Consider the following 20,053-nt stretch of genomic DNA (forward strand, 5'->3'; position numbering starts at 1 on the left):
TGATGTGGGCTTGGAAAAGATTTTCTGCTTGCTTCCTGTATGTCATGGGATGTTCAAACTGTCCTATCCTTGGTATTGTTCTTTAGTATCAAATAGCCTGTACCAAATAAAACCAGAATGTATTTTTGGTAACCAGGGAACAGCAGGTTCTGGAGAGTTTAAAATAGATGACACATGATACCAAGAATAGCCCGGTACAACTTACCCGACCTGAAAAACTATTCAAAGAGCAAACCAAAATGGAGAGCAGTTCTATACTCCATGCCTTCACTAACATTTATTTTGCCATTTTTGCTTTGTTTTGCTTCAAGCTTCTAATTAAGATTTCCTTGGCTCTGCTGACCCACTTCTATATTGTTAAAGGCAACAGAAAAGAGGCTGCCAGGATAGCAGAAGAGATCTATGGAATAGTCCCAGGTAAAGTAAAAATAAGGACACTGTAACATGCAATGTGTATATGCTACATTTTTGTAACGTGAGGATTTAAACCATTGAGTTGCCTGAGATGAGGAATCTGTTGCTGAACGCATGGGTGAATGCTTTGATCTGAAGTGCCTTCCATTGCGGTGTCTTTGCAGTGTCAGTATGTGTTGGCATGATTTAGGTGTGCAAAATATGAGCCTCCAACAATTACCCAGCTAGAACAAGAGTAACATTCGCTCAAGGCGCTACGGTAAATAACAGGATTGCTCTCAGAGGAAAGGGATCCTTCAGCAGGGGTTACAGATGGTTTTGCTAACTAGCTAGTTTTACTGCCAGGGAATATTTAGGTGAAAAGTTTTAGCATGTTGATTTTCTGAAAGGAGATACTAGGAGGATATAGCTAATGACTTTATGAATCCAAGCCAAGATTCCCAGTTTTGTTAAATGAGACAATATAAATGAATACAGCTAAAACTATCCTGAAAAATATACAGCTTGGGAATATATTGTATTTGGTAGGCCATCTAGTAGGTAATTTTTTTGGGAAGTTGTTTTTTTTCCCAAGTGATTTTTCACCTTCATATTGCTGCCATAATGATGAATAGACAGGTGTTCGCATGCCCAGTAATTCCACTAATTAAAACGACATGGTATTTTAAATTTACTACTAATGAGAACATATTTTCCTACTTGAAGTTTCATATCAACATTGTGACATCAGAGATTTTTATGTGGGTCATCTGCTGGGCAGCTGCTTCGTGATGAGTATTGCTGGCATGAAGAGGCACGTGAACCTTGGCAGAATGCAGGTGGTGTGAGATGGCCACCCAAGGCAGAGATATTAAGATCTGGCTAGGAGAAATACTGCAGCAAAGTTTCTTGCAAAGAATTTATATACAGGCACATAAGTCTCTGGATTATTAATTTATTTGCTATTCTCCAGAATATAATTCCAATAATTTATTACTGTTATTTTTTTCAAAGTGCCTTCTCACAATTGTAGTCAGACCTGTGGCAAGCAGGTTTTTTCCCTTCATCCAGGTTCTCATCAAAGTACGTTGAAGTTTAGCAGACTGCAACATATTTTTATCTGCAAGTTGCCGTTTGCAAAAAGCCATTAGGGATAATCTTTCAAAACATACGATCATGTTGCTGGGGCACTGTCTTGGATTACAGGTGGAGCTTCACAGCCTTTTCTCTTTGCGGTGAAGTAGTGCAGCAGCAGCAGCAGCACTAATTTGTCTGTAGAAATTTTAAAAGATACAGTATTTTCAGACATGTCACTCACAGACGTGAAGGGAAGATGTGCCCCATATGGAAACTATATTTGCCACACGTTTCAGGGAGGTAGGTCACCGTGACTAGCGTGGAAATATGCAGCAGCATGGATTTTCATGGTGGGGTATGTGTGTGCATACACATGCGTTGTAAATGCACGTGATGTGAGCTTGCATGTGATATACTGTATATACAAGAGGTTAGCTAAGGTACTGGAGCTCTATTGTCTGAGTTACTTCTGAATCTTCCTGCTGTGTAAGGGCTGTTCCTTGTCTCTTGCTATGTCTTCCAGGAGCTTGCCTATTGCAGTCATCAGCATGATGATGAGGAATGCGGGGGTTTTGAATGTTTTCAGGAAAATGTTTTTTTAGTCCCTACCTGGGTCCTGTTTCCATCATTTTGCTTGGTGTGTCCTCCTTTGAGCCTTAGAATCCTGGTCACATATTGTGCCAGCTTATCTTTCCATGTAAGCTTTTTGCCTTAGGAGCCTAGGAACAGTTCCTTAAAGAAGTGGAAACAAACATGGTAACTATAGTTAAAACCATAACCCCATGAACAGAAATGCATCTGGTTCTTTGGTAACAGCAGGAAACCCCCTTGGCCAAGGCTGAAACCTGCTGTGTCCTTGGCCTGCAGTCCCCAGGGATGTGTCGGCGCCTCTCATTGATTTCTCTCTGCCTCAGGTAATACCTGAAATGGAGATAAATCACCTTTTCCATTCTCTCTGGTGTGTGGCATACATAGCTGAAAAAATTAAACAGGACAAGGGTTTCAAGTACAGTGCTCATGGGGTTGCTGTACAACAGAGCATGAATGAAAACACTGGTAATGCTGCTGTCCTGTGGCACTGTAAATGCAGCTGGCCTTTGGAGAAATACTACACACTGTGTCGTGGTATGGTTATAAATTTTAATATAGGACAAGTAAATTTGCTCTGCACTTGAGTTGCAGGGATTTAACCCAGGCTGACTCGCTATGCCTGTAAGCAGTAGCTAGGCTAAGGATTTTTTTTTTCTTGGCTCATGAATAGATTAAGATAATAAAAAGGGCAAGTTAGCATACAGGAAGGTGTCTGAACAGTTCAACAGCTCAAAATGATTAAGGAAGAAAAGTAAAGCCTCAGGCAGAATTTATTTTTCCATGTCTTCTCTGAAACCTTCCAGTGAGGAGGAAGATGAAACTTGTTACCTGGTAGTCTGAGCTGGAGGATATTACTTATGAAATTGTCAGTTCAGGAAATAAAACTGCCAGGGACATGCCAGAATTCATTTGATGGACAACTCATCCTCGCATCTCCCTGCTATGAGTCTCTTAACAAAGTGCAAGAGGAGCCAGAATACGATTTGTGACAAAAGCTCCCTAGGAAACGCAGAGGCTGGTAAGGTCTTGAGCAGGAGAAATGCAGGCTTCTGAAGTCCCTGGCTGAGTCACAGCAGCACTAAACTCGTGGTCTTTGCTGAAGCATGTTTTTAGCTGGTTTTAAAAGTTCTGCCAAGAAGCTTTTGTTCAGGTCTCTCAGCAAGCAGCCGGTTTTCCCAGGAGTGCTGAGCCCTCAGCTGCTCTCCTGAGATTGATTTATCAGTTTCACTGCTGACCCTGCACTGATTCCAGTCCTGATCTGCGTTTACACACAGATCCTGGGGATTTTTCCCCCTGTCCCTCCGGGCTCTGCTTTTGTGGCTTGCCTGAATTAACTGCTGTGCATTTGCTGTTCCAGGCAGCTGGGCAGACCGATCCCCTCTTCATGATGCTGCCTTCCAAGGACGCCTACTGTCTTTGAAAACCTTGATTGCACAGGTAAAAGCCCACAGGTAAAGGAAAGGTTGGGAAGCAGTGTAGCTTCTGTTGAATTGCATCTGTGAGTTGGTGAGCTGATAACAGACTGCAGCAAGGCATAAGAAATGCAGTTGTATAAATAATATATCCACTTGCACGCCTCTGGGCGTGTGTCAGCTTGCTTAGTCAGGAAGCTGGGGACAAGCCCAGGACAAAGGCTGCTGCAGCTTGTAGTTTGCTGAATGATAAATGATGATGCTTGGGCTTTTTCTCAGGGATAAACCATGCAAACAGAGCTTGAAAATAGGGACATTAACTTTAGCAGCTATTAAAAAAACATCAGTAGAAAGCTGTAAAAGCACATCTTGCTTTATAAAATGGCAAACTGTGTCTTCCTAAAGAGCAAGCTATCAGCCTGAAACCCGCTGCTCCAAATGAAACCAAGACTTAAGGTGAAAGAAAGAGAGGAGGAAATAATATACTAAAAAGGACAAGAAGCTGGATAGGAAAGTGGGCAGCTGCAGAGGAACAAGTTATCGTTCTTTGTGCTTTGCCAACCATCTTCCTTATCACCTTTGCTTAAACTCGGTGCCCTCATCTGGCACAAATCAGCAACTGACTCTCCCAAGCCAAACCGGCTGCAGGGAAATTCAGTCCCGGAGTTTAAGCTCTGCGACTTGGCCTGAGGCCACAGCTCAGAGAGAAAATGTCCCCAAGGCATGGAGCTGCAGTGTAAAAGCCCCAGCTCCAGTCGCCTACCAAGCTAAAAGAGCTGTTAACAGCTAGCAGGTTTTCTCCCTGCCATTTTCTGATCCCTCTTTCCTTCACCTGCTGTTACCGAATGATTTTATGGTAAAGGAGGTGATGGAGGTCAGCAAAAATAGGGAAGAGGGCTCATATCCATTTACACTGACCTTACAACCACCTTTTTAGTGAGGGCCACCCAGTGCTGTGTTTATACAGTAGATGCCCTGGTGATATGCTGATCGTGGTATGCCCTGGAGAAGCATCCAGCCTTGTGGTTACACGTAATTTAATTAATCCACCTTTTCTCCTTCTCCCAAAGACATTTAATTTCCCGAGTGAAGGATGAGGGCCCTTTCTGGTGAAGACACGTCAAGGCAGCAATGTCTGCAGGGAGTGAATTGGAGCTGATTCACCACAGCTTGATAAATATAGGGACAAAGCAGTTCATGAAGCAGCATAATCATTGCCCATTGCTTCTACTATAGTTACACCAGTGGCCTAAATTTAAATGTGAGGCTATGCTGGAACACTCAAAAGTCTCTGCTGTAGGGCCATAGCTTTCAATAAAGTCAGTGAGGCTTCTGCTCCCCAGGAGATGCCTGGACATAAGGAGACAATGGAGCATGGGGCTTTTAAAAGTGGTCAGAAACTCACCAGTGCCTGTTCCAGTACCAGAAGAAGAGGTTGATTTTTCAGATGCATTGGGAAGAATTTATAATCACCTGAAAACAAGGTTTAACACCAGCAGGGGCTGGCAAACAGCTATAGTAAGATCTATAACTTTTTGTAATGGAAGGGATTGCTGTTTTGCCCAGATTATCAATGCTTATTCTTTGACTTGCAATGACTGTTTCATTTTTTAAGTAGGCATATCCAGATAATAATTGAGAATAGCTCTCCTTTTCTTATCTGGACTATGTAGAAGACATTCCTCCTGCAGGAATATGCTGATCATTAAGTATGAAACATCTATACAATTGGCAAATGGAATAATCTCTACATTTTTTTAGAACTATTCCCCTGGAACTGATGTAATGTATGGGAAATTTTTAGTGACAGCTTTTACATTAATAGTGCTTGCATGTAACCAAGAAACGATTGTTTTTCTAGCATAGATTTTCTATTTTAAAGTGGTTACAGTGGTTGCTCTTAATGCTTATTGCATGGGGACCGGTTTACAGTGTTACGACGAGACTTATTTTTGCCCACATTTGCTACTCCCTACCGAAAAGTGCGTTGCTGCCATCTTGTGACCTGCCTGGCTTATTGCACATGACATGCAGACCAACTGTGTCACAAAACATCAGGCAGACTCTGGAGATACTTCCGTGCCCTTCTCAGATGTGGGTGTAAAACGTTAATTGCCAGGAGCTGTAGCTGCATCCTGGGGGAAAAGCGTATGGCAATTGCTTTCTCCTTTGTGAATACGTCTGGGTTTCGTTTGTGCAGCAGTGCAAGATGTAAGAACGGTCATTTAGGCTAATACCTGTAATAAGGCATTTTTAAATCACAGCGCTCTCTTTCCAGCATAAAACGTTTCCTGGGTGGTCAAATAAGAGGTTCATGGGTGGGATTAGTCTTGTCTATTTTATGGGTCTACAAGATACTTACCACCTCTAGGTGAAACACCCTAGGTACCTCATATGGTCGGTGGAAGTATTTTTAGAACAGGACTTGTCTGAGCTGCTAGAGACAGATGTTTTAGCATGGGATGAATCGGACCCCAGGGGAGACTGTTCCTCCCCACTGAAGGATCCAAGGGACCACCCAAGCTGCTGATACCTGTGCAAGAGGCATCCCCATTTGGGGAGGTGAATCCCACCTGCTGGACTTAGGGAAATTAACATCACATCACCTTTATAAGCTAAAGTGCAATGTCACTCCTGCAATAGGCCGTGCACTGTAAAGGACTAGAAATAAGGGACGTGGGTTGTCCTTCCTTCCTCCCTAGCCCTGTCATCAGCTGCTGTCTCTGGCGACGAGCCCTGAAGCACTGACCAGCATGAATCCAACCCATGCACCTCCCCTGGACACGCACCCTGCCTTAACCACGGGTCTCCCCTGCCGTGGCCTGACTGCCGCTGGCACCCACGTCGGCTCCAGGAGAGCCGTGTGTTTTGGGCAGGGCTCCCCCTCACGCCCCCTGCCCTGCATTGCAGGGTTTTGACGTGAACCTGGTGACGACGGACCGTGTGTCGGCTCTCCACGAGGCCTGCCTGGGTGGCCACGTCGCCTGCGCAAAGGTGCTGCTGGAGAACGGTGCTCAGGTGAGTCCCGGGGATGCTGGAGAGGGTGCCTGAAGCAAGGATGCTCCCTGCAGCAGTGGGGATGTCAGACGGGCTGCCTGAGGGGCAGGGCCAGGATGCAGATACGAGCATCTCTGGCATTAAGGGGGAAAAATAAAACAGTGCTTTGTTTCTGTGAGTGATGGATTTGCCTTCCTCTGATGGCTGCTTGGGTCACCCTGTTACTCTGTTTCACTTTCCTTCTGTATATAAATTGTAGTCACGATTGATGGAAAAGGAATGAGAGGTGCTGGGTGAAAATAACCTTGAATAAACTGACTTATACCTTTTTTTTTTCCCCCATAACAATTACTGAGATTGCCCCTGTTTTTGTGGGATGGTTTGGGAGTCTCACAGAAGCTAAAATAGATGAGCTTCGAGCAATGAAACAATTTATCTGCTGATAAAATAACATTTTGCTCAGTTGGACCCAAAGTAGAATACCTGTTAAAAATGGGGATACAGGAATGGATGAAATATATAAAAATATATTAATTCAGCTGGGTTTTCAAGTACAGTTTTTATGGCAAGAAACTGAGAAACACCAAAACAGGCTATCAAGCTGTCCTCTGTAGAAGAAAATGCATTTGTTAACGTCCTAAACTGTATTTAGGAAATTTAAGTCCCTTAGAGAGATGAAGGGAAAAACCATTTCTGCTCAGTTTTACTTGATTTTTGTATATTAATAGTATTGTCTTTTTATAACTCAGAACATAATCTCTGAAGTATCTGTTCCTTTCATAAGAAATCAGCCTATTTCTGGTACAATATATAGCTCTGATTTTGGGGGGTTTTGCTCTTGCCCCTCACCATGTTTACACATAAAATCAGTAGTCTGGTACCTAACTTCTGGGAGGAAATGTGTCATTCTGCTGCTCTCCTTTGTTACTCTGTTTTTTATTTCCGTCTTTCACCAAACCATTTACTCCACAGCAGCTGCCTTACTGCTGCCTTTTCCTGGTTAAACATCCCTAGATGTGTTTAAAAAAAGGGTAGATGAGGTACTTAGGGATATGGTTTAGCTTAGGACAGGAATGGTTGAACTTGATGATCTTAAAGGTCTTTTCCAACCTTGTGATTCTGTAAACCAATGCCCAGGGGAGAGGGAAACCAAAGAAGTAATGTTCCTTCTTCGCTTATCTTCTTGCTTACCCATGTTTATCAGCTTGCCTGAATTGCTGGTCGTCTTGTGAAATGATGCTGATAGATCCCCAGTACCTCCGGCAGCTCCATCCACACCTGCCCAATGAGACTGGGGAGGAGTTAGTGGGGTCAGCGCTGAGCTGCAGGGCTGCAGCATGTAATCTGTCTGAAATACAGATACCCCTGGAGAATATTTTTTATTCCTGCTGTTTTGGAAACTGTGAAGGATGGTGGATAGTTTAGCTGAGCAATTAGCAAAAGGGGTGGAAGTTTGAGGAAGAGGACAGGATCTGTAGTGATGTTGAAACACAGTCTTGATTGGACCCCGGAAATTTCAGGCAGAGCAAACCATGTTTTGGGCTCCAAAATCAGAGCAGACAGATGTTCCCCATGCCGTGATACCTGGTATCTCCCCTTATAACACCCTCGTGCTCTGACCCCTTGCGATGCAGCTCCTGTGCTCACACTGATAGCAAAATCCTCCAACTTCTCTGGTGGTCCAGGAATTCTCCAGCCCTTCCTCTCCTGTCACTTCCTTCTACTCCCTGATTTGGAAATTCACACACACACATATACATTTGCTCCCTCCCTCCTTCTCTCCCTCCTGTTCAAGCTCCTTTTCTGTTTGGGGGAAAGACTACATGAAATTATTAAACATGAAACAAATGTTTTCACTTGAAAAGCAAAGCCATTTTCATCCGAGTGTTTTCTGGCTTTGGGTTGGGGCAACATATAAGGTCATGAAGATACTCAAGTTCTCCACATTAAAAAAAAAAATAAATAAAACCTCTTCATTTTCTGAGCAGCTCTGAGGGCCATTGATAGCAGGAAATGTTGCTGCCTTACGTCACCAGCTCTTTGGGAAAAAGGGCAGGTCTCAAAGGAGAATGTCACATATGTTGTGCCACAACACAGAACTCTGACAGTCCTTAACAAAAATCAATTCTGAAATTGAAGAAGGCAGGCGTCTCTTCCTGGTGCATTTCTGGTGCAACTGGAATGCTACAAGGGCGTTCCTCTTAATTGGATTATTCTGAGCATGTCTTGTTGTTCCAGGTCAATGCAGTCACCATCGATGGGATCACTCCTCTGTTTAACGCCTGCTGCAGTGGCAGCGTGGCCTGTGTCAACATGCTGCTCGAATTTGGAGCCAAGCCGCAGCTCAGGAACCACTTTCCTTCACCCATTCATGAAGCAGTCAAGAGAGGTAACGTTCAGGCTGTGAATAAAGCTGATGATAATGGAAAATGACACCTTTTAGTGATGTCAAAATATGTAAAAAAAACCCAAAAAACTTGTCCGTACTGACATGGATAAATAGATGTGGCTCATTCCCAGCTCTTATGCCTCTCTGGTTGTATCTGGGTGTATTCTGCTCTGCAGCATTTCAGTGACAGCTCTTGTCTCCACAGGTCACAGGGAATGCATGGAAATTCTTCTGGCCCACGACATTGACATTGACCAAGAAGACTTGCAGCACGGGACCCCACTTTATGTGGCATGCACGTACCAGAGGACAGACTGCGTCAAGAAGCTTTTGGAGCTAGGTACACATGGGAAAGGGACCAGGGGAGAGCTGTGGTGATGTAAGCCAATGCTGCTGGTTTTTCTGGGCTGTGCCTCCACTGTAAACATCATGGGTTACCTTCACAAGAGGTGTTTGGGCAGCCTGACTCTGTGAGACTTGTTTGAGGCTACTAAAAGTATCACTTCCATTCATGAAGAATTTATTATTTCCCCAGTAAAAAAAGCCCTAATTACAGAGACATCCCTGAGACTGTTGGAAAGTGAAAATAAAATACTTTTAGTTTTCTAGAATGGTAACAGGAAGCACAGGCAATGCTGGCTAATATTAGTGACCAAAATCAACTCCTGATTATGATAAACTGCCATGCTCAGCATTAACTCCACCTGCTTCTCAGTGGATGATGAAGACAGCAGTAAAGCTGCTTGAAAGGATAATCACTGCGGGCCCAGGCACAGCCTACAAGCTAGCGTAAAGTTTTGCTGTCGGTGTACATTAGCTGACTCACACCTGCTCCAGGTGTGGCTGTGCTGTGCCTCCAGAGCCCAGGGCGAGCATTTCTCTCGCTGGGCGCCACGAGTTACTACAATGAGAAACCTAAAGGGTCTTTTTTCTCTCCAGTAATTAAGATAATCTGTGTTCGTTTTTGTGGTATTAACACATTTGCAGAGCTTATGGTAGGCTTCCAACATCGGTTGGGGTGAAGGTCAAGCTGCTCGGTTCTGTTCATCACAGGCAGGGGCTGGTGTCTCAGAGGACTTCTGTACGGCAGGCGTTTGGCACGCTGAGGTTTGCACTGCTCCTGTGGAGAGACACTGAGGCCTGTGTGCCATCTATCCTCATTTATTGAGGCTGTGTAATGCAGGTTCTGACAGTTCCAGCTGCCTCTCAGATCTCAGATCTAACTGTGCCTTCTTGTTCACTCAAGGAGCCAACATTAATGTGGGGAAGCGATTAGACACCCCCCTCCATGCAGCAGCAAGGAAATCCAACGTGGAGATCGTCCTCTTGCTGACAGACTATGGTGCTAACCCAAAATGCAGAAATGCTGAATTCAAGTGTGCCCTGGATCTTGCCTCACCCAACAGCAGAGTGGAGCAGGTGCTTCTGCTTCGGGAAGGTAATGGTCTCCTTTCTTCTTCTGTTTTTTTAAAGTGGAATAACATTTATTCCCTTTATCTAAGTACATTTTCTCAAATGCTTTTAAAAGTAACACTATGAATAAGTTCTCCTAGTTTCTCTACTGATTTCAAGCCTGCAGCCCATGACAAAAGAAACACCTAAGACATGTCTTTTTTGTTGCTAGATCAGTCACGAAGTGTGAGGGTGACAGCAGGTAAATTAATCACTTGCTCTAGGCTTTCTTCTTCCTGTCTGCTGAAGGAAAACTATACTTATTTACCTATCAGAACTCTAAGGATTATGAGATGAGAGTTTAGTGATTAATAGTGCTTGAGCACCACCGCTCTGTGTTCAGCCTGGCACCATGGCCCAGTGTCCTGCCTCCTGCAGAAAAAACCAACACGGGTGCGTGTGCCGTGGGACAGACAGAGGAAGCAGAGCTCTGTGCCTGCTGGCTATTCAGCTCCACAGCATGCAGCTCTTCTGTGTAGCTGATGGGACTGCGATCCCAACACAAACCAGCAGTGCCCTTTGGACCTCATTTTCAGCCTTCCTACAATGTTTCTAGTTACCTTTCCAATCTACTGGAAGAAAATCCTGCGCAGAAATGGGTCTACATCCTCTTGTGCCATACTTACCTGCACACAGCCAGAACTTGATGCATCCAAGAGCAAATATCCTTGGCATATGGACATGCTGAATTAAGTCCTCCCTCCTCCTCTCCTCTGAACTCTGCATTTCCCAGCTCACTGGTACCCCATTAGTCAGACTATGCACCCTGGGGCTTTGCTGGCATGGGGGGTGAATGGTGCTCTCTGATGCAAGCAGCCTGCCGCCCTCCTGGGCTCAGCTCACTCCCCTCCAAGGAACAAATCATGGTGCACATGGAGAGCCTTCTTCCAGCTGCAAAATAGCTCTTGGATGATAAATTAATATTGCCAGTGATGTGCATAGGCTCTGTGCTGGCCCTCTGCACACAGGTGGGTTTTGTAGAGGAAATGAAACATTGGCTTAATATCCTTCTGTCCTACTGCCTTTCTCCGTGGCTTTTCATGCAGAGCCTTAATTTGTCATGTCTAAAACCTTCTGGGAGGACTTTTGCTTGAATGCTTCCCACCCCTTGTCACTTCTGTCCTTGCATCTGAGATGCTCAGGGCTCAGCAGCTGCAGGCTACGTGAGCAAAGGCAGTGATCACCTTTGTCCTGCTCCAGTTCTCCTGCATGACCAAGAGTTTGTGTAGATTAAGAAATATTCCAATATTAATAATTTTATCTTCCTGAACCTTCTTTTTTGATTTCCGCTTTCAGCTTGTCACCCTCCCCTCCCTTACAGTCAGAGGGACCATAGGGGCACTTCAGCTCCTGCTGACTCTTTACTTGTCAAAACTGAAGTTTCCTGAGTTTCCTCACTTTTCCCTTCAGTCTCGCTTTCAGGCTCTTTGCTGTATCTAACACCCACAGCTGCCCTTTTCACCTACTGCAGCTGTGTTTTCTGAGGTGCTTCTGTACGAAATGAGCACACCAGGGACCTGTCTTGAAGAGTTTTCTTTACGCTCCGTGACTTTTCTGCTGTGGTTACTTCCATGGCTCCCTTTAATTGCTTTTCTTCCTAGCTCTTAAGTGGCATGAAATATAAAATGTTTCAGCTTCTTGGGGGATGGAAACTTCTTTCCAGTGACAGTAGTACAAGTGATTTCTTATATATATATCCCATTTTTTCTATTAATTTTGTATCTGAGGGAGCACTATCAGCCTGTTTAGGATCCTAAATTTTTCCTGTAATAAAAGCATAGATTATGAAGCTTACCTGCAAAATATGAGGACAGGCTTTTAAGCACACATCTCTACTTATTGCTTGCCAAACACTGCAATGATTATTGCTGTTTAGCCAGAAACTGAAGGGACATGGCTGATCCAAGGCTCAAAAACTGAGCACATCTGAGCAGGCATAAAGGTTGAGCAGGTTGAACCAAGCTGGCCTCCTTATCATCCTGACAAATCCTCTGACAGCTTTCCTACCTGTGGACTCTCTCTCTGATGCTCAACACATGTGGCAACCTTTCCCTCAAGGCAAGGGGAGGGAAAGATGTTTCTCTTTTGGTCAGACTTAATTAAAACTGGATGGCTTGTTAAGAAATAATTTTGGGGAACACCAATAGACTGACTGACATATGTAAATACTCAGTGTAGTAATGCAAAAAGGCCAAGTTGCAGTTACTACCTGTGCAGGTACCTGCTGAGACACCAGTGACTGGAAGAGGCATGCTCTGTGTATATGAACAACAAAGTGTATTTGCCATATCTGCTCTGTTATGGGTGGTCTACACTGAGCAGCTCTGCAGCTCCCTGTAATTCCTCTTGTCTTCATCCTCACAACACTGCTGGGAGTTGTCTTATTTCCTGAGCAAGAACTATGCATCCTGGTGCTCCCCCTCCAATGTAGACACTTTTATGACATTTTAAGTATTTGCTGGAGAAAAGATGTGGAAAAGGTGTTTAGTGCTCATAGTTTTCAAACTGTGGAATAAATTCTGACAATGTAAATTTAATATGAGCAATAATGTATGTAGCTCTTCCTGACTTCAGCAAGCCACTGTGTAGTGCTTGATCCGAACTGTAAATCTTGCTGGTGGTTTTATGCTGACTTGTACCTTTTGGTGGGGTTGGGTATGCTTGTTCTTGCCTTTTTGTTTTGTTTTGTTTTGTTTCCAGGTCCTGCCAGCCTCGCCCAGCTGTGCCGGTTGTGTATCAGAAAGCATCTGGGTCGGTCGTGCCTATATGCAGTCCACAAGCTGCACCTGCCTGAGCCACTTGAGAACTTTCTCCTGTATCGATAAGTCCGTGGCTATCTTTACAGAGGAAAAGAAAGAGGAACAAATAGCTGTTTGCTCCAAAATTATTATATCAAAGAAAAAAATCAAAGACATCATCTACTGTCTATTGGTGATACCAAACACTAGCTGCTATGTGGCAGTGCAAATCAAAAACACCTTTTCACAGACAGTGAATGATGTTATGGATACCCACCATCTATTGCCACTCCACTTATGACAGCCTAAGAAGTTGTAGTACATCACCAACTCACCTGACGTGTTTATAGATGCTCTTGTACACGTCCACCCACAGACACACACAGAGATTTCTCCTGCATTTAGTGTTACATTTATTCCTACTGTATCTGTGCAGCTTCTTCCTCTTCTCTATCCAATCTCCCTGCCAAGATCACGGTAGTGACTGTTATTCTTCCGCTACAGTGAGAATGAAAACCCAATGTCAGCCATTTTTAATATATTGCACATCATTTGTCTGCTTTCACTTCACATTCTCCAACTCTTTTCCATGGTCTAGTGGAGTCCTAGAAACTTCCAGCAGGCTCTGGCTATCCAGCTGCTGTACATCCCCTCTCCCCAAGACCAGCTGCCCTCAATGCTAATACATCTCGTCCTCTGAAATACAAGTGATGTTATCAAAGTAGGTGTGGGAGATTGGAGTAAGCACACAAAAATATCTGAAAGGTATTAAAAAAAAACTTCATTTCTTTTAAAAAAACATATAATTCCTTCCTAAGATCTGGCTGTGTTTGTTACATGGATCATTTTTCTTAGCTGAAAACCAGGGTAAGGCTGAAAATGTTTTCATGTAACAAACACAGCAGGTGAGCTTTAAATGTCTGTCCTTGGCAAAGTTTAAAGATAGCCAAAGGAGTCAGTTGCTTCTCTTCTTTTGGGCTTGGCATGCTTTGATGTTTCTCAAGATAAGTCCTCAGACTGCAGAGCATGAGAGAAGCAGGGCCTATAAGGAAGGCTGAGCATCTCTGAAATGTTTTAACAGAATCACAGAAAGATGAGTATTTCCTTGATGAATATTGCTCACCAGGAGGAGAGGTTTGCAAGCTTGTCTGTTCCCTCATCTCCTACTTCCATCGCCTTGCTATGAGAGGGGCCTTCTGGAGTGCTATGACTTCGCCCGTTGCGGTATTACTTTTAATATCATCAGGGTTAGTAGCTTGGACATAGCAGAGTGAAAAAGGTGCACCTCTGAGTTGAGAAATGTGAGATGCAGCAACTGGTGCAATGCCTGCCTGGCTCTGTAAAGGTTTGGTTGTTTTTTTCCCATGGAAGTTGCTTTGAGGGGAGAAATGTGTTTTCAGACCTGAGTTTTGGCAAACTTCTGCCACAAAGCAGACAATGGTGTTTCACTAGTTGTAGTAAAATGGAAAGTAGAGGGAAAGGAAGACTCTGCCCCCACTTATCTTAACTTTACAGGTCTGAGAGGCTGAAAACACATTGTCAGGCTATGAGATGTAGTCGTTTTATCATGAGCCACGCATGCCCATACCAATTTTCACTGCCCATACATCTTAAGTCAGGGGAGCCAAAATACAGGACTGTCTCCCAGCATCCTTTCAGCTCCAGCAGCTGCAGCCTCTCTGGTTCAATGCTAATCCCTTAATTTCACCATGACAGTTTCCCTCTCAGCGACATAGGTCTAATGTTTCCCATGCTTCCTTGCAATTAATTCATCCCAAGCAAGACAAACTGTGCTCCTAGCAGTTCATGAGACTGAACCTGCAATGTTACAGCCAGAAATGGAGTTTTCAGCCTGTGCTTGCACATATCGAACGCTACCCAACAGCAAGAGCTATTGCTCATAAAGCGCTGGTGACGCGAGTGACCTTGCACAGGACAGACTATCACGAATCTCAGAGCTCTGAGATTCCAACTCCAAATTCGCAAGGGCCCCCACAAATAAAATGAAGAAAGAAGAAAGGAATGTCCCTATTAGTCTGGTGTCCGCAGATCGCTCTGCCTTGTCGTTACACTGGCTCACCTGCTCTGTTAGCAAGGTGGGGGTCAGAATGCCGCCTGCTGTCTGGAGAGGCAGAGCCACAGCTATCTGGGCTGTCAGGCTTGCACTGCAATCAAGGGGCCAAGGCAATTTATGGGATCTATTTCGGAATGTGTAATACTGAATTGATTTCCTACTGCGACCGTCAATGAAAGCAGGGTTTCGCCCTCACAGGGTTTTAAATTGGAAAAAATGTATCTCCATTAAGAAAATGAGATGTCTATTCAGCCTCCTAGAAAGGTTTGTTAAGAAGCAGCCCAAGCTGCCCTATGTTTGGTGCTGATATTAGCCTCCTATCAGAAAATCGCCTCACCTTTGCTTCATCGTGGAGACATCATTCTTTCCGAAATTCTGTGTATCAGAGAATCTGGAAGGAACAGAGTTTTAATAAATCAGAAGAGAAGCTTAGAAGTCCTGACATTAAGACAGTTCATTAGAAACTTAACTTAGACCTTCTCGCTCTCATCTCTGAAGATTAAGTTACTCATTTAATTTTCATTGACTGTGCTTTGTGTTGTAACAATGTGCGGAAATATTACTGAGGAAACAGCTGGAGGAGGCACTTCATTTATTTTTTATTTTTTTTCAAATACACCATCTATGTGAGAGCAGGGAAAGACTGACACGATAGGGAAAGACTCTGACACTTTTCTAGGTGACCACTGAATCTTGTTGGTGATTTTTCAGAATGAGTTTGAGAAACGTCTTTCAGGTGTTTTTCAGCTGCTTTTCCCAAAGCAGGAGAAGGGATAACTAACCTCACAAGGCCTCTTTCCTTCAAAACAGGTGATGTCTCTGTCATTGTATGACCATTAACAGAAAACCAGTATTTGGGTAAAACAGAATTTTCCTGGGAACACAGACATTTTTCTGTGCTCCCATGTCCACTGCTGTACCACATCCCCATGGCTTTACCCCCACTGACTGCCAGTACTACCTGCAGCAGCATAAAGGGCTGCAGACCTCAACAGGAATGATTGCACAATATGCTGGCTGTCAGGGAAGTTTTTCTGAACCCCAAACACTACTGATCTGGACTCTTACAGACGCCGAATCTCTGCGTAACACACAAACTTGGGCTACGGTGCTCGCTAGCCATAAAGTCCCTGGTCCTGACTGTCTTTTGCAGGAGTGGCTTAAACAGGTTGCTTACGTGCAGTTTAAACCCCAAAGACTTCCTTTTGTCTTTCACAATCTGCTGGGCCACTTCTCATTTTTCTTGTCTGTCTATTACGAGAGATCCAGCGTGGACTCAGAAACACCAGTGATGAGGACCTCACAGATCCCAGCCTAATCAGCTCTGGACTTTGAGTGGTCAGGTATTACTCAGTGTATGTCTATCATCGCTCATGATCCAAAAGAAAACAAAACAATATTAAACGGGCTTTGTATCCCCCCTGTCTTTACCTTTAAAATAAGCCCTTTGCATCTATGTTCTTTCTGCCAGTAGATACATTCACATGTTTCCAAACAAGTTTTCAATCCTCTTTTTTCTTCTTCTCCCCACTGTATCTTTTCTCACCTCACTAAGCTCTTGTTCATAAGCGTGGCTTTCCTGCTCAGCTTCTCCCTGATTCACATATTTCTCTTCTGTCACTAAGAAAATGGTTTCTTATTTTACTCCTCAGGGAGTAAACTCTTCCAACAGCAGGAATTTTAGCCAAGGTCAGCCTAGCCTGTTGCCTTGTTGGATGTATTATTTCTCTTGCTCACCAGGACGCTGTGCTGGGGTGCCCCTTTCTGAACATTTCAGCCCTCCCTAGCCCTGGGGGGACAGCACTGGCATTCAGAAACCCATCACCCCTTTGGCATGTGTCCTGCTTACAGGCTCTTCAGCTGGCACATCCCTGTGGGAGCAGGACTGTACTGGCCACCACATACGTGCATAGCCAGAGCAAGTAATAGTGCTATGTTGAGTGCTGTCTGGGCTAACTCCAGGCATGGCTGCCCTGCTTGCTGTCTTGCTGGCTGCACATGGCTGGTTTTCTCCATGTTGGATCACAGCAGGAGACATGCTGAATTTGTAAATGAATTTGTAAAGGTCTTCTTGCTGCCCCCTTGTTGCTATCTCAGCACTGTGGCCCAAAACCTGGCTCCACAGATTTTATTATTGCTTGAGAGCACGTTTTTGCAGAGTCTCATCTTCAAGCAGCCTGGCTAATGGGCCAAATCTTTGGGGACATACACCAGGGAAAATAGACTGACGTATTTTGAAAGGGTTTAATGAACAATGTTTCTCACGGTAGGTAGGAAAAGAAAAATTGCATTCTAATATGGCTCCTAAAAGATCCTTGTTTTGGTCTTCTGACCCACCTGTTGTGTTCAAGCTGATTCCAGGAATTCCTGTCTCAACTTTTCATGGCAGAAATCCCCAACTTTCTGTCTGTCCAACTGAACCTCCCATTCACAGAGATAAGTTAAAAAGAGGGGGAATACTGAGCTGCTGAAACTTGCTGTCACACTGTAGAGGCTGAAATGCTGCCAACATCCCACCTTCCCAGGCAGATACAGTCTCTGAAGGAGTCTGTCCATCTATCTGTTCACCCATGTGCTCCCTCTTCTTCTGGTGGGACATGTCTGTGCCACTTTGGACAGCCAGACCTGGGGCTCATCTCCTCCTGAGTGTCTTCCCAACTGAACTTGAGCCCGGTCACATCCACCTCGTAACATCTAGAGTTCTTGCCACCCATGCTAGAAATCAATGTTGCGCTGTCCCTGTGCAACCCCCTGTGAAGGGGGTCTGTGTCCCCTCTGTGCCACTCACTGTCCTCTATTTGCTACATATTCTGAAAGGCAGGAGAGATGGGGGCTGCCTGACACCTGTCCCAAACCTGACCTTTCATCTGCAGTGCAACTCTGCCATTGGCACTCAACCACCCCCCAGTCTTTATTGCATTGAAAAATGGTGATGTGTCCCTGTAGGGCACTAGGGCAAGTCTGATACTAATGAAAATTAAACACATTCACTGAGAATTAGTTGAAAAATCTGGCTGACCAGTATGCTGGGCTGACAGCTCATGATGCCTTAGTGTATTTTTTTTTTCAGAAATTAACTTTTTTTCACGTCAATTGCTCCTCACTGTGATTTTTTTTTTTTAAAAATTCCACAAGACATGTATATGTTGATGTCAAATACAGATTATTCCCCACAGGCCTTCTGTCTGATTTGATTTCCATGTCTTGAATATTCCTTTACTGTTAAATTTTATGCCATTTGTAGAAACTCAAGATGCAAGCAACCAAATGGAAAACTACTTCAGGTTTGGAAATAAAAAAGTTCTATACCAGGAATTGTGGTGGTTTGTGTGGCAAGGTTTTGGTAGCAGGGGGGCTGTAGGGGTGGCTTCTGCAAGAAGCAGCCAGAAGCTCTCTGCAGGCCCCACAGAGCAAACACCAGCTGGCTCAAGGCTGGAGTCGTAGCTGACCCAGTCCAAGCCAGTGATGGCCACAGTGCCTCTGGGGTAACATGGTTAAGAAGGGACAAAAAAACCCAAAGCTAACTACTGGCAGCTTTTGCAGCCAGAGGAGGGACTGGGAAGATGTGAGAAACTGTGCAGACACCAAGGTCGGTGAAGAAGGAGGGGGAGGAAGCGCTCTGGGTGCCAGAGCACAGATTTCCCTGTGGGAAGGGGAGTAATAGAGTGGCTCTGGGGGGCACCTGGCCTCCACCCAGGGCCAGCCCAACACGTGTGAAAGAAAGCATAACTTACATACTGAATTGAGAATAACAGCTGTAAGGAGGGAGGGAGATGAATCAGCAAAGCGTGACATTCTAGCCTTTTATATAACAAGTCAGCCAAAGCAACACATTAGTCAGCAAACCATTGCAACAAGCCATGGATAAAGCTTCACATGCCTGAAACCTTTTGAACTTACTTTCCGGTGAGTTAGACATACATATCCAGAACTCTCATTTGCAGCAACCAGAACAAAGCCACTGTAACTTCCAAAACCCAGCATGTAGTCAGCATAGCAATTTTGTCTGTGGTATTATCTTCCACAAGTTTGGGTTATCAGAATCACAAACACTAACTTCCTTCAAGTGCAAAAGTCAGTCTGAGAAACACAATTATGTTCCACCTATGTTTAAAAAAAAAAAAAAAATAGTGATTTTGTTATTTATGGTAACAATGTTTTCAATGCCTTTAGTTACAAGATGTCCAAAACTCTAGTGTCTGGGAACAGGGGGAAAAATGAAGGGAAAAAGCAGTCATTATGGGGAAGGGATGGTTTGAGTTTAAACCCATGTTTTCTTGAAACAACTTAGTGGACTAATAGCTTTCTAGTTTTGTCCTTTCCCCCAGCTGTAGAGAGTCAGTGGAAAAGATCTGAAGATGATGAGAGAAGAAATATCCTGCTCTTTAATAGCTTTTCAGGCCTAGATGCTGCAGCTATTTCATCTGATCAGACTACAGGACCTCACCCAGTAACTGTGCTAACCATGACCATGCTTTGGTCACAGTTATACAAAATGTGGAGGACAGCTGGCCTCACTGGAAGCTGCTCTGCTGCTGCTGAGGACACCAGTCCTGAGAAGGTGGTGAGGTGTCTTCTCCTTTGCATCCATGTGCTCTTGTCCAGAACCAGGAGCTGCTGCCACCACTGCTGCCAGCAAGACAGTGTGCCATGCTGCAGGGTGGTGACTGGCCAAAGCCTGCTGAGTTTGTGCCTGCAATTCTGAGAACCCAAACTTGCAGAAAATTAGATGAAAAATAAGGCCCGTGAGGCCAAAAATTGTTGGCTCTTCAGCATTTTGTAGGTGAATTTTGGAGCATCCTGCCATATTTTTAGCTGCATGTTATCAGACACTTGCTAGAATTATGTTTTTGAGGTGGATGTGTTTATTTTCTGCCAGGTTTATCTGCTGGATATAGAGGTTAACATACCATGACAGTGCAGAAATTAG

General features: G+C 44.3%; 1 protein-coding gene across 1 annotated transcript; it reads left to right on the top strand.

Moving 5' to 3' along the window:
- Positions 1-239: 239 nt before the first annotated feature.
- ASB11 (ankyrin repeat and SOCS box containing 11) lies at positions 240-13,136 on the top strand (the record flags this gene model as incomplete). Its single annotated transcript, XM_084275242.1, has 7 exons — positions 240-417; positions 3,419-3,498; positions 6,384-6,491; positions 8,709-8,859; positions 9,065-9,199; positions 10,106-10,297; positions 13,012-13,136. The coding sequence occupies 7 exons, from the start codon at positions 240-242 to the stop codon at positions 13,134-13,136; spliced, it is 969 nt and encodes a 322-aa protein (XP_084131368.1).
- Between the last annotated feature and the right edge of the window lie 6,917 nt (positions 13,137-20,053).

The sequence above is a fragment of the Gallinula chloropus genome, assembly GCF_964237585.1.
Source record: "Gallinula chloropus genome assembly, chromosome: 1".
Lineage (NCBI taxonomy): Eukaryota > Metazoa > Chordata > Aves > Gruiformes > Rallidae > Gallinula > Gallinula chloropus.